The following is a 15,043-nucleotide window of genomic DNA, read 5'->3' as shown; positions in this document are numbered from 1 at the left end:
AAGTTTTCCATTCTTTATTTCTTTTTTTTTTTTAATTTTATTAGTTACTACACCCTGAACTGTTTGATGCCGATTACAGGGTACATACATACAGGCTTCTGACCATACACACTGAAATGACTGAATGAACATGACTGAAGTGTTCAAAAACGTGTTCAAAAAAGTGACTCAAAACTGTTGACCATAATGCAGCGCTTCTCAATTATATTTTGCCAAGCCCCCCCAGGAAAGCGAAAGCTTTTTGCGCTCCCAGCCCCACTCAACACGCTGACTATAAACAGGATTATCTATAAAAATTGTATAAGTATACCTAGATCAACTTTCAACAATTTTTTTTTATTTTTTTTACAGCGTTTATATGAGTTACAGCTTAGTCTAAATCTGAAAAAAAAATAATCAAGTGTCAACCAACAAAAACAAAGCCTTTTCTGTGAGGTCATTAGCATCCACCTCCCGGCATCACCTAACCAAAAAGCGTGGTCAAATCATAAAAATTTGAAGTCATGAAACAGATTTCAAACGATAATGCACCTCCAAAATCTGTCAAGAACATAAAACAGTAAATCATTTATCAGATTACAACAATAATGCACCAAAATGTGTAGTACAAAACATAAATCAGTAAAGGGAATCAGATTACAGTAGTAAAGATCAGAACTGTGGTTTTGTCACTTTTACGTTTTATGTTTCATGGAACAATAATATATGGACTGTACAATTTGAAAATTGCATGGAGTAGCATTGTGACGTCATCTGAATTTGATTCATGTTTAGCCCGTTTTCAGTGGGTTTAATAGCAAATTTATGCTCCCTAAATTATGAATTCCAATAGCATCTCTAGTCTGTCATGTTTCTTCCATGTACACAAGTCCTCCACTTGTTGAACTTTAACACTTGTTATCTCATAAATGTAACTTGAAATGAAGTATTCTTTGGCTCAAAGGAATATTTTTTCATGTGTCATACGGAACAGAAATCATGTCATAACATCCTGTGTGATGGCTCGGGAATTCCTCACGTCAAAAGAATAGAGATGTTTGGACAAAAGTCCAGCTGTGAAATCGAGCAATATATGGTGTGTATTAGCGAGCAGGGTGGCTGGCTCGGCTTGTCGTGTTACGAGGAGAGGAGAGCTAGGTCTGGAAAACAACCATTCACGAAACATAGTCCACAGTCCAGTTTTTTTTTTTTTAATGGAGACCCACCTCTGCGGGTGGAGTCCACTTGGGAAGAGACTCGTGCCAGGACTGCCACTTCCTCTACGTCGCCGTTCTCAAGGAAGCAGGAGGGCTGGGAACAGGAAACTCCCTCATACACATCACATACATGTGGGAATTCATATGAAGACGTGTATGAGTGTACTCCAGGCATAATATAGTATGATTTGCATACATTGAAAACCATGTCAAGTGAATTCATAGATTTTTTTTGAAGGACCTAGAACATGTTGTGCATTCCACAGAGATATATGCGCATATAAATTATATTTGGCGTGTTTGTGATTTGATTTCTTATTCAGTATGAGTTTTATGTTACCGATATTTCTAATGAGAAAATGAAACATCTCATTTACTGAAGCCGCACCTCTCACCGTGTGGCTTCATGGCATCGGTCCATGCTGGCCGACAGCGAAACATCCATCCATCATCTTGATCGCGATCCCAAAAGCTTGGGTCAAAACAGTTACAGTGGGCTGGCATGGCTTAGTGTTTACCACGAAACCATGCCAGCCCACTGTAACCTTTAAATAAACCAAGCAGTTGTGGGTCCAATTCCCCAACCATTGTGCCCATGTCTAAGTGTCTCAAAGCAAGGTGCTGAAGCCCCCTTTGGTTCTAATGCTACATCATCAGTAGGTAAATGAGTTGCAACACACTCAAAGTACCTTTTTTTCTTTTTAAGAATAATTAACTTTTCTTTGTAATTTAGTTGCACAATGGAATAGAAAAATATTACATGAAATGGTAAAAGAAAAAAAAGAATATGGTAATAATTCACTTAGCTTTCTTTTTTAAATTAGAGGTCAATCAAGAGTATTCTGCTCCACTTTTGAGGTTTCACTCTAATGGATTTAAAACTAAAGGGGAGCGAAAAGGAAGAGGAGAAAAACAGATGGGTTAGCATAGTGGCAGGGAGGGGCGGTAGTAGTGTACAGGTGGGATAGAAGGCAGAATGATGGAAAACCTCTTTGTCCTTCATCTCTCTAATGATGTGATGATGTCCTTCTTCTGGTCAAACCCCACACGCTCAAGCTCGGTGCCAAATCCAGCCCCGGCCTTTTACGTCTCCCAAGGTCCACGCTGGTGATCAAATTGGGGGTGCCGCCATATGGTAGCCATCACATCTGGCGCAGTACCAGCGACAAGGAGAAAGGTTTAGAGGGATATTGACCACACCGGGAAGGAGGTTTGGAGTGGAAAAAAAAGAATCTTCTATTCTTGACTCATCCGCTGCCCAGAACTTACTAAAATAGTAAGAACAGGAAGTACTACTTCCGAAAACTGAGACATTTTATATGACTTTACCTTAGATGGGAACAAAACAACGCCCAAGAATGTATGAAGAGCTTTTGATGGATATGTCTGAAATAAAACGCTGATTTGAAGAAAGCGACACTGTTCTGTCTCCTATCATATGCGCTCTATGTGATGAAAATTATTCCTTATTGTAAATGTATTAAAATGTATTAAATGTATTAAAAATACATTTAAAGTGAAATTGACTAGTTTATTCTAGTTATGATAATGATGTCATATCACACACACAAAGGGAGAAATACATACACAAAGAGAGAAAGAAAGAAAGCGAGTTCATCTGCGTTCAGTTTTGAACTTTGACTTTGTTGCTCAGCATCCAATTGTCTCACAAACTCTCATCTGTACTGGTCTTCAACACCGCGATACATGTCCATAAAGCCGAGAAAAGACTACAAGAAGCAACACAATCCTCGTAAAAACTGACGCTTTCAAATTTATAACTCCGGAGAGGGAAGGCAAAAGAAGTCTAAAGAGTCCACCTTGTGAGACATGCAGACAGATACCAAATGTATTTTGGATTACAAGACATTTTTCTTGAGAGTTTGGCATCTGCTTTTTCCTTCAGTCTTGAGTTGGACCATATGATGGGATCGCTTGACAAATTTTGTCCGGTCTACTTGTCATCTCATCTTGTCACTCAGCAGCAGCAAAACTCAGTGTTCGCAACAACTGTTGCTAATAAACAAAGAGGGCTTTTCTTTTTTTTTCCTCCCCTAAGCGCAGGATGTGGCAGGCAAAGCGACAATTTGAGAGTTATGTATGTCACAGCGGATGAGAGCTAGATGAACTACACACAGTTCGATGTTGTCCGATCGGACAGGGACGTGACGAACCCGAAGTTCACTCTTTCTTGCCTCACTAAATTGTTGATGTCATTACACATGCTTTCGGGCTTCTGGGTGCTCCCCGGAACTGCCAGTGGCAGCTTCTTTTATGTGATGCGAAAGAAAACGCCTGTGATGAGGCGCGATGGGGACATGAAAATAAGTATCCATTAGAGATGGCGGTGGAGGCGTAGCTGAAAGGCAGCAACACAGAGAAATCAAAACATGGCGACAAACAACACTTAAAGCACCAGAAATGGTACTGCAGATAAACTACGAATGATCTCATGATGTGAAGCAAAGCTACAGCTCGCAAAGGTCGCACAACAATGAGGCAACACGAAAATGAACCCCCAACAAAAGCAATCCAACGGGCTACCAGGGACAAAATTCATTGAAGGCAAGCCTCAGAATAATTAAAAAAAAAGCTTACACTAATTCACTATCTTAGTATTAGTTGTATTATACTTTGGTTGTTCTTACCTATTTGAAATGAATGTTATGCCAAGTCTGTTCCAGGCCATTCCAAAGAAAAAATTTTGTATCTTGTTTATAATAAGAAACATCACACTATATTATTGCATCTTAGTTTGCGAATACACCACTAAACTCCGAAATAGGTGAGCCATGATTAGTCATACCTATGCCACGAACAACTGTCATGTCCTTTTCATTCTGGTCAAACTGGTGGATTTTACTGCTTAATTCATTATAAACAAGTTCAATATCATTCAAATGACCATGATTAGACTAATGCGGGCACATAAAACACCACATTGTAAAACCTTTTTTTTTTTTTACATGACTTTCCCTTTACAAACGGATTTTTAAAAATGTGAAGAAAAAGTTACAGATTGGTCAAGATTTCTGTTTTAACCTCACAAGAGGAGACTCATGCAGTTTAAATTCCTTCCTACTGCTACAGTGCAACAATGAGTCTCCCAATGCACTCCGCCCATCCAGTGTGACAATGAGACATGGAGAACACAGAGAGACATTTGGACTGCACGTATTCATTTAAAAACATGGCAAAGGGCCAATCACAGAGTAGCCAGAAGACAAATTAAGAGAGGACCTTCCCCAGTAGGGCGTCCTTGGGCAGATTGGATGTCTGTCTGTCTGTCTGTCTGTCTGTCTGTCTGTCTGTCTGTCTGTCTGTCTGTCTGTCTGTCTGTCTGTCTGTCTGTCTATCTATCTATCTATCTATCTATCTATCTATCTATCAAAAAATGTATGTTTTGCTTATGGAGCTACTACATACTTTCAACTACATTGTTTAGATGAAAGATATGAATATCAATATAGTCAATGTTCTTGTGACATTTTGGTAAACAACATAATGCTAAATTACTGCCACCTACTGAATGCTAATCGTTTCTGAGCCAGTTCGGATGATTGACAATGAGCGAGAGGCAGGTGTCGTCAATCAAACACGAGGGTGCTGATCTGGAATAAAAGCACCTGATGAAGAACAGCATTAAGCGCTTATCTCTTTCAGACCTCCTGCAATAGGTATGTTGCATCGGAACATTGGCAAATCATTGTTTTTGACTTCGGGGATAGTTGTATTGCTTGTTGACTTTTAGGGTGGGATTCTTGAAATAGGCCTTAGTTGAGAATGAATGTCCATCATATAAGTGTTGTAAACTACAACACACATATGATGGACATTATATGTGTTGTAGCCTTCAACACATATATGATGGACATTCATTCTCAACTTAGGCCTCTGATGGCTAAACTGCAAAAATCGGAGCAGTTTGGATTTTTGCCATCACCTGTTGTAGGCTAAATGGTTTAAAACCTCTGGTATCGTTTTTAGAATGAGTGAAAGCTTGTTTTATAATACAACCCATCAAAATCTTAAGTGCAGTGGTAATTATGTAGCTAAAATGAACGCTGCAATGACCATTAAGGGACAAGTGAAATCTAAGTACTTTGCACGTTGGTCTGTAAACTTAGTGCAACAAGAGTGCAAATGCAATTATTTATTTTTTTATATGTGCAGGAAAATCCGAATGCCTGAAAATGTCTGGCCGTGGAAAGAAATCTACCCCTGAGCCCAAATCCTCTACAGTTTCGAAATCTGTGCGGGCCGGCCTTACCTTGCCAGTAGGCCGCATACACAGGTTGCTCAAAAAGGGCAACTACGCCCAGCGTGTGGGCACCGGCGCACCGATCTACCTGGCTGCCGTTTTGGAGTATCTCTGTGCCGAGATCTTGGAGCTGGCTGGCAACGCCTGCCACGAAAACAAGAAGCACCGCATCGCCCCTCGCCATATTCTGCTGGCGGTGAGGAATGACGACGAACTCGGAAAGCTGCTGTCTGGAGTCACACTTTCAGATGGTGGAGTGATCCCAAATATACATGCTGCACTCCTTCCCAAGAAGACAATTGTCAGAGAGCAGGGCATTGCTAAAGATGTTCAGTCGCAAGACTTTTAAGAGTTGTGCTGTTTTTAATATCTAAATAAAAGTTTAACTAAATACGGTCGGTTTCCTTTGTAAGCCATACGAAATTACCTTAATGTGACTGTTGCTCAGTTTATGGCAGCCTGGTGTACTTTCAGACCTGGACTGCAAACTGTCAATGGAGAGAAGGGTCCCAACACTAAGTGATTTGGTTGTGTGAAGGGTCTACAAAAACAAAAACTAATACCATTGGGACCAGAGGGGTCCCGTATAAATGCGTATTGGCATGAACACTGAAAAGGCAATTCAATTGTTTGTTGTACTTTAACTACTTTCACACTGTCAGATTTGCGGCTGAAACTTAGGTCTGTACTACCACCTGCTGGTTCATTCGATTTTCTGTTTTCTTTGCTTGCATAGAAATATTTAGATCGTGGGTGGAAAAAACTGTTTTGGCCGCATACAGAAAAATCGTAAGATGTAAGTGCTACTTCGACTTGTGTGTATATATATATATATATATATATATATATATATTTTATATTAAAGTTAGCATATTTGGTTTATATATAAGTTGTGAATATTGTTGCTAAACTTTGGGTTACCATCAGCCCTGTATTCCTCTAGACCAGTGATTTTCAAACTTTTTTGGCCACCGCCCCCTTCACCGCCGGGCCAAAATGCCAACGCCCCCTCTTTACCCCTTTCCAACGAACGCTAGAACGACTATATTGCTAAATGTCTCAAGAATTGGTTGATTCATCAATCACAAACAGTTTGAAGACTAAAAAAAACAATTTTAATAAACAAAAAAGGTTATCATTTATTCTTCAATTACAACACCTTGAACTGAACTTGAAATAAATTGTAAAACTGAACGAGTAACCATTAACAACTGTCCTGCCTAATGAGATGGGTGGGTTTGGTGCATTGCAATCAGACTGTCAACATCAGGATGAAGGTTTGTCAGGAGCAGTCTCAGATCACCGCGCTCTGTGATGTTAAGTTTGTTTCTTTGTTTGGTGAGGAGCCTTGTCACAGCGCTGAACCCCCTTTCAACCAGGTAGGAAGTCGGAAAAGCAATGAAAAACAACTTGATGGCTTTCCATAGGGTTGGATAGCGTTTTGGGATCGCTGTTTGCATCCAAAAGGCTTGGTAAGAGGTTTTGAACTTTGGTTTCAGATCCTCATCATTTTGCAAACTTACAAGTTCCTCTTCTAGATGGGTTGGCACTTCTGTGCTGGGTTCAGTGAACGGATCGATCACCCAATCAGGGATTTCAAGAGAAAATATGTCGTTAAATCTGACTGACATATCTCTGTAGAGTTCTGCTAAATGAGCGCAGTACACGGCAATGTCATCGTCCTTCACTCCCGTTTCCTTCTCCAAGTTAGACAAACAAGGAAACTGACGGAATTCGCGTCGTCCAAGGTTTCTGCTGTAGAGCTGTAATTTTGAGAGGAATGCTGAGAGGACGGACTTGGCTTTGATTAACGAAGTCTCATCACCTTGCAGCTGCAAATTCACTTCATTGAATTTGTAAAACATTTCAGTGAGGTAAGCAATATCTGTCTTACTCGATTTCAGTTTGTCGTAAAGCTCAGGATTGGGTTCTTGAAAAAAATCCAGAACACTGTTAAACAGTGTGTAAAACCTTTTTAAACAGTTACCTTTTGACAACCACCTAACTTCTGTATGGAGAAGCAGGCATTGAAAATCTTCGTCATTTTCAATACACAGCTGATGGAACAGTCGAGAATTGAGAGCATTTGCTTTGATTTTGTTGACTGCAGTAATCACAATAGATAAGGATTTATTTAGCTTCTCACTCAAATTCTTTGCCACTAAGTGTTGTCGATGGATCACACAGTGAACTGTGAGGACTTCCGGAACAGCTTTCTTCAAATAACTTAGAAATCCACGGTGGCGACCAACCATGGACGGGGCGCCATCTGTAGCACATGAGATGATGTTTATAAGTGGAATGCTTTTTCCCTGGAAATAGTCCTCCACAGCTCGGTACAGTGATTCTCCTTTGGTATCTGTTTCCAGGAGACGTGCAAACAATAATTCGTGACACAAAGATCCATCCTTGATGAAGCGTACATATGCAAGAAGTAGTGATTGATTTCCCGGAAGAGTGGATTCGTCCAATTGCAAACTAAACTCAGTTGTCATCAACATCTTACAGAGAGTCTCTTCGACGTTTTCAGCCATTTTGTCCACTCTTCGTTGAACTGAGTTGTCACTGAGAGGAATCGATTTTATGATTTGTTCAGGAGATTTGTGCAAAACTGTTTTAATAACCTCTTTAACTGCAGGCAGAATCAAGTCTTCTCCGATAGTGTGGGACTTGCCGGCTTTCGCTATCAGCAAAGAAATGTTGTAAGAAGCCTTCAGACCGTCATCTGAATTTTTCGATGAGGAAATAAACATATTCATTGTTTTTCGCTTCAGAAATTGATCTCGAAGAGTTTGAAAGAACGCCAATGTTTTACCGGATTTATTGGGATGAATCTTCTGTAAATGTTCGAGGAGCCTAGACGGCTTCATTGCTTCATTTGAAAAGTTTTTCTCACAAACCAAGCACATGGGTTGTTGCGGATTGGTCGGTGATTGTATAAATCCATACTTCAAGTACTCTACAGAGTATTGCCTGCACTTCTTTTTCGATGTTCCTGAAGCTGCCATGGTTATCCCTGAAAAAAATGCAAACTGTTTTTAGAGCCAAAAAATTTCGTTTTTAGATAGCATTGAGCTTACCGTCTAAAATGATTTCTGTCGTGATGATGAGAAAATCGCGCACGTATAGTTGCTTTCTGGCAGCTATAAAAACTGACTTGCATCTGGAGAGAAGCTTAAATAAATAGAAGACAGGCGCCTCAGATATTATTCGCTAATTTCGTTTCTTTAAATAGACCAATGCGCAGTTCACCTCGAATCATAAAAATTGATAGCTGATGCATTAAGCCGGTCGCTGTGCGCATACGTCTGTGGTTAAGCGTTGCCGGCGCGCTATTGTGTGCTCCTCTGCGGCTGACTGGATGGTGGTAGTTTCCCCAGTCGCCTGCATCGACGATAAACTCGCGACAGTTAGTGATATACGGTATATGCGCGCTGCTCGTGAGCGCTCGAGCAGACAACGTTTCTTGTTTCAATAAAGCTTGTTTTTTGTCGACTTTTTATTACAGACAATCAATTTTTCCGGTCTTTCTACAAACACCAACGTCACATTTCAATGTAATTGCTCAATCGCCCCCCTTCACTATTTCAACGCCCCCCATTCGCCTGTTTATTCGTCAGCGCCCCCCTGAAAGTTCACACCACCCCCCGAGGGGCGGTACCGCCCACTTTGAAAACCACTGCTCTAGACGTAGATCCCCCACTGCATTGAACAGAAACTCAATCCAATCACATTCAGAACACAAGCGAATTGTATTAAATTACATTAAATCATTATGTAAGAGCTGAAGTACACACTTTAATTTTTGTGCTTTGTTGGCATTGTGGGGATGAGTACATAAAGGTGATTTTAAGGTCAGATCAGATTCCAAACAGGCCTAAAGGGTAAAGATTGTTGCACCCTCAGACAATAAAACAAACACAAATGAATAAAAAAAATCCATCATTAAAAAAGTTTCTCGTCTAAAAATAGATGTGACTTCCTTAGCTGAACCGATCATTCGATTCTTGAAATGAAAGGATTGTGCCTGTGTGACTTGTTCTTTGTGTTTTTAGAAAAGAAAGAAAAAAGGCGGGGGGGGGGGGTACGCAATTGCTTTTTTTTACATTATCATATATACGGTACTTAATCTAGTGAATCTGAAGATGCAAAAACTCAGATTTTGGGGAGGGTGGAATGGTAAATTTCCTAGGCAATCGTTGCATTATTTCCTTTATTTTTTTGTATTTGTATTTTTATTTTATTTTTTTTTGTAGCTGAGCATACGTCAGTCTATGCGTCTTTTTACTTTGTTTGTCTTCTCACTTTTATTTAAGTAGCGAAAGCGAGTATTTGAGCCACCTTCCTCTGCTCCATTAGCGCTGGTTGAGTATTTTGCAACACTTCGCAACACTGCCGCTGTTGAACGCAGCCCGGGTGGTACGACGCGCTGACGTCAGACTTGCGAACAACAAACGGTTGTTGGACTTTCACGAGCTAGCCTGCTGCCCGCGGATGATCGCGTTTGACAAAAACACGTCCAACTTGCCGTACTTTCCGCCGCTTCGTCCGCCTGCTGGATGCAAACCTTTGTTTAAAAAGCGAACGATAACGTGGACCGAATGCAGGTGTCTGGTCGGGACTGACGCTAGCCCCAAGGAGACATGCTGAGGAGGACTCGGTGTGTGTCGGTGTGACGCCTGTTTCTTTTCCAGCCGCCTGCGCTGTTCGGAGGGGCTGGGATGTGAGAGCCGAATGTTCCGCCCGAAGTGAGACGACCACAATGATTACTTTTCATACGTGCTAAATAATGGTTTCGGAGGTGTTACGTGACGCGGCAGGTATGCGAGGGTACGTGGGCCTAGGTGTCATTGCGGGGCATCGACTGTAGCACGCTAGCTAACGGCAGTTCAGTTCGCTTAGATACACATGACTAAGGTAGCTGCTGTGAAAAAAATATAAAACAATATAGAAAAAGTTCACTTTGTTAATAATGTAATGGAGGTGCCCTGACTGACGGGCTGGCTGCTGGTCCTTTACTTGTCAACATCCATCCATTTATATTTGGTGGTAGAAAGTTGCCTCTTAACTGCAATTGCACATGTCACACAGGCATCTTCTGTTGTGTTATTGATGATCTCTACACCAGCCCTCTAATTCAAAAAGCAATAATCAAAGTGCCCACTTAAGAATTTACCTGTTAATTTGTCTATCCGGGCTAAGAGTGAGAGGCGTTTGAGTTTAACTGGAAATGAAAACATGAATATCGAAGAGCAACGTATCGATCTGTGCAATGTCAAGACCAAAACGACCATGGACGATGGGCACGAAAACACTACTTTTGGCACAGAAGGGGTCTGCATCTCTGAGCTGATCCCAGACGTTGACATCAACAGACAAACTGCTGTTACAACCGATATCATGCCTCAGCTCACTAACAACATTCAGGTGGCAGAGGGGGACAACCACCGGGTGAAGGACACACTGGAAATCGATGAGGTTAATGGAAATAGACAGAGCGATGGCCTCACTGACTCATTCTACCCCAACGATGGGGACCACAAGGACATCAGCGCTGTGGATAAAAAGAAGGACCCTAAGGACGCCGAACCCATAAAGTTGAATGACCTGGCAGAGGACGATGGCGGGGAAATGGACATGGGTGTGGACCTGAGCTTGGATGAGAGCGGCGTGCTTGAAGCCGAGACGCCAACCGTCACGTTGCTGTCAGGTGGTATTCCAGAGCCCTCAAGTCAAGTAGTCCCGACTGGCAGCGAGACAGAAAGCCAGTCAGACACACAGAAAACAGGCGAGCCGTCTGGCACGGATCACGCTGTTCTGTACCCCACAGTGGAAGAAGGGGACGATAAACACAAACTGAGTGGCAAGCGAGTGACGTTTCCTTCAGATGACGACATTGTTTCTGGAGCAGTGGAACCAAAGGACCCCTGGAGACATGGTAATACACTAAGTGTGTGTGCATGCATATGTGTGTTTTTTTTCTTGCATATTATGCACGAAGCTGATTGTTATCATCTATTGAACCTGTTTTGTATGCCTGCACGAACATGTCTCTGAGTGCACCTACATTTTGTCCCACCACAGTGTTTGTGGTTACACCTTAAATGAATTGAGTCCAAACATACTCCACTAAAGTTCATTAGCATTCCATGTGCTAAGGAATATTAGGCCCGCACTAAAATAAATATCACAATGCTACCTGAAAAAGTCTAATGATAAACATAAAAAAGTTAAGTAAGTAAAATGTGTTTTGTTAATTAAAAAAAAAAAAAATCATAATTTCCAGAGGAAGAAAAATCCATAAAACTCCTACTCTATGAAATCACGTCTATCTTCTTCTTTTGGAAAAAGAAAAAAAAATGCAACATTGCAATAAAAAACAAGTAATGTTACAAAAATCTGGTCAAACCATTATTAGAAATAATGTTCAAAAGGGCAAATGGTAACATCACAACATCAAAAGCTGTAAAATTAAAGCGAAAAGAAAAGGTTAATTATTTAAGATGTTACAGAAACATCAAGTTGGCCTGAAAAGGATCTGTTTTAGTAACAAAAAGTCACCATGTTACAGGAAAGAAACGATGGATTGTTACAACAATAAAGTCATGTTTTGCAAGAAAAAGATGCCATTTTACAAAAACTAATGTGGAAAATGTTTTGGCATGCACCAAAAAAGTTGTCATCTTACAATACAAGACTTTGCAATAATAGACTCGGAATGTAACAAAAATTTGAAACTTTACATTGATTTTATACAACTGTTAGGTTAAAAAAAAAAAAAAAAACATAACTCTCTTAGCGGTAACACACCGTAACACCCTGAGGGAAAAAAAAGTCTTCTAAAAAAATCACATTGTGAGAGTAAAGCTCACTTAGAAAAATGGTCAAGCTATTAGAAAAAATGGTAATGTTACCAAATAATATTTACATATTACACGAAACAAACAATAATGTTTTGGTGAAATTTCTCCTGTTGCAACAGCAAATTCATAAGGTTATGTGGAAATGTCTTGTTAGAATAATGATACCAAAGTGGGGAGAAACATCAGTTTCAGAAATAAAGGTGTAATTTCGCTCAAAAAAAGTTGTAATGTTGAGTCATACCATTAAAAATACTTTAAACAAACAAGTTACGATTTTAGTACAGTTATATCTTTTAGAAAGTTGTCATATAACATGAGGAGGTCAAAAGTTGTAAATTCCATCCATTTTGAGAGAATAAAAAATGGTAATGTGGTAATATCATTAATACTGACAAAACATGTAATATATATAATATATATATATATATATATATATATACTGTATAGATAGATAGAATTTTGTGACAAGAATCCTGAGACCTGAAGTCCTACCACATAATAATCAGGAACAATCATAAACAGAACTTAGTACTGCCCCTAGCTGCAATGGGGGCCAAACGTTTCCAAATTCAAAATCCCATTTATCCCCATGCTAAAAGCCTCACTAGTACATTTTGTTTGCTCAACAGTTATTCATCATATATGCGTTTATGTATAAAGAATGTCATAGTGTGTCCTTGCTACAGACTACCGGTAAGCTATGGAAAGACAAATGCACCCCCGCCTTACCAAAATGTTCTCACCTGTTTTACAAACACCAGTTTTAAGACATTAATTAAAATATTAACAACTATGTGACAAAACAGGTTAGTCTTTTCTTCCACGCTGCAAGTGCACCTGTCTGCCTAAAAAGACAAATACGGTCGGTACAAAACCTGCTTGTATATATTGAGCATTACATTAGTCAACCTGAGAGTCTAACGAAATCCAGTACAAATAAGGCTTGGCGAAATTAGCATATATCGATTGATTGATGCAGGGAGACTGAAAGATAAGATGTTAAAGCAAAGATAAGCAGGGTTAGTGTATTGTAGGCGGGACTCCACTCCTGTTTGACGTGCCCTTGTGTGTTGTTTTAACAATCATGGTCCAGGAAGTTGATACCGGACATAGCTCACTGTATTTATCCCGAAGAGGTGTGTTTATAACCTCAACTGCTCAGTCAAGCCAAATTTTAAGACCAGAGTAGTCAGGATAATTGTTTATTTCCGAGTTGAATTTCATTTACCAAAACAGGATGTTGTGATGCTACAAGCAAAAACCTGGAAATCAACTACTGTGCGTGATACCCAGTGCAAATAGAATGTTAAGAACTGAAGTTTGTATATCATAGGAGGAGTGTAATACTTCCATGCGACTAAATGTGAAGTTGAATACAAATGATCTGTAAGCTGCGGCTTTTTTTTTTTTTCCAGAGGATCAAGAATTTATGAATGTGATTATTTTTAAACTGTCAACCTGTATCATGTGTTAGCGTTAAGCTTGCTGATTTTGGTCAGACAAAGTTATTTGGTGTGGTTTAATACATTTAATTCTCTCACGAGGTAATACTGTATATAATGGCCACACACGTTTTCTCAAAGTGAGCCAGTGTATACCAAAAAAATAAATTAACTCAACGTTTAAGGATGGTCAGACAATAGAAAGGTAACAGGACAAGTTTTCCGTTATTTTGACATATGTGCTACATTCTATTCATGTTGGGGCATATACTGTATATAATATTTAATACAGTGTGTAAGTATTTTGTCTCGCAGTCTGGCACCAATGCTATCATTTTGCTTTCTTTTAAAAAAAATAAACTGTGGATTGGGCCTTAGATCAAAATGCCAGGAGCTTTTTTTTTTTCCCCGTCATCCAACTGAATGAGTCACTGTTCAGAACAGAGCTGAATAAATAGCGACTCAAAATGTTCGCCAGGCAACTTTAGAAGTGCAACTCTAGATAGCTGTGGCAAATGATTGAGTGAATTAGAAGGTATCATGTCTTACTGCCTGAAGCTGGAGTCGGGAGAAACAATGGTCAGCCTGCTAGGATCGTGTTTCCATTTTACTGTTGGGGCTCTTGGATTGGCAGGGCCCTTCAACATGTGAGGCTCCAATTTGCTGCAGTATAGTAGCTCAGTGTTGCAATATCATCTTCCACAACCTCAAAGGAATGAACAAAAATGCATTCACGCATTCCATGCACGCAAGTGCACAGCGATGGTCGGCTACAATTTGGTCCGTTGGTTGTCAGTTTTTTGAGTAACATTGAACTGTATTAGCAAGAATTAGCTTATAACGTTACATTAGAGCGTACTTGAGGAAGGGACATTACATTTTTAAAAGTATCAAATAAAATTAACCTGATGTAATGCATGTAACTCACAAATGACAACATACGTATCAACTGATTAGAAGCTAGCATGCATGTAAACATCTAAACTTTTCTTGACTAACGGTACGAATAGATGAACTCAAATGCACCAGACTAGTCATGGAAGAGCCAAATACAAGTTCTTGGTTTAAAGAAGTTAGTCTGGATAGTCTTCCATTGGAAAGTACAACAAAGTCTATGGTATTTCAAACTTGGACTCATGTCAAAATCCAATTTCACTTTCATTGACATTAATTCTTGAATTTTAAATGAATTTGAATTTGATACTCATTGTACTTTTCTGGAAAAAAAAAAAGAAAAAAACAAATCTTAGACAACAGAAATGTATCCAACAATGTTCAAAG

The 15,043-nt window shown here is 39.8% G+C and overlaps 2 protein-coding genes and 1 long non-coding RNA gene across 4 annotated transcripts in view; 2 read left to right on the top strand and 1 right to left on the bottom strand.

The window, feature by feature from the left end:
• The first annotated feature begins 5,389 nt into the window (after positions 1 to 5,389).
• LOC148415776 (histone H2A-like) lies at positions 5,390 to 5,806 on the top strand. Its single transcript, XM_088427270.1, has one exon. It carries the CDS (start codon positions 5,390 to 5,392, stop codon positions 5,804 to 5,806), a length of 417 nt encoding a protein of 138 aa, XP_088283396.1.
• A 583-nt stretch (positions 5,807 to 6,389) lies between these two features.
• LOC148415775 (uncharacterized) lies at positions 6,390 to 9,119 on the bottom strand. The gene is made up of 2 exons (XR_015867307.1): positions 8,538 to 9,119; positions 6,390 to 8,473 (listed from the first exon to the last, which is right to left on the bottom strand). It is a non-coding gene; the product is annotated as an uncharacterized LOC148415775 (long non-coding RNA).
• Positions 9,120 to 9,904: 785 nt separating this feature from the next.
• ppp1r37 (protein phosphatase 1, regulatory subunit 37) overlaps positions 9,905 to 15,043 on the top strand; it is a 29,878-nt gene continuing 24,739 nt past the window's right edge. For both annotated transcript variants that reach the window (XM_088428233.1, XM_088428232.1), the window contains exon 1: positions 9,905 to 11,395. In XM_088428233.1, the coding sequence (XP_088284359.1) occupies positions 10,696 to 11,395 (700 nt within the window). In that variant the 5' untranslated portion in view covers positions 9,905 to 10,695. The remainder of the gene's footprint in view (positions 11,396 to 15,043) is intronic.

Source organism: Hippichthys cyanospilos, chromosome 11 (genome assembly GCF_059441005.1).
Source record: "Hippichthys cyanospilos isolate Australia breed blue-spotted pipefish chromosome 11, RoL_Hcya_1.0, whole genome shotgun sequence".
In the NCBI taxonomy this organism is placed as follows: Eukaryota; Metazoa; Chordata; class Actinopteri; order Syngnathiformes; family Syngnathidae; genus Hippichthys; species Hippichthys cyanospilos.
The sequence above is the reverse complement of the archived record's forward strand: the minus strand, read 5'-3'. Positions and strand labels throughout refer to the sequence as shown.

Coding starts and splice junctions, on each gene's coding strand:
- LOC148415776 (XM_088427270.1), top strand. CDS start 5,390: ATGTCTGGCCGTGGAAAGAAATCTACCCCTGAGCCCAAATCCTCTACA.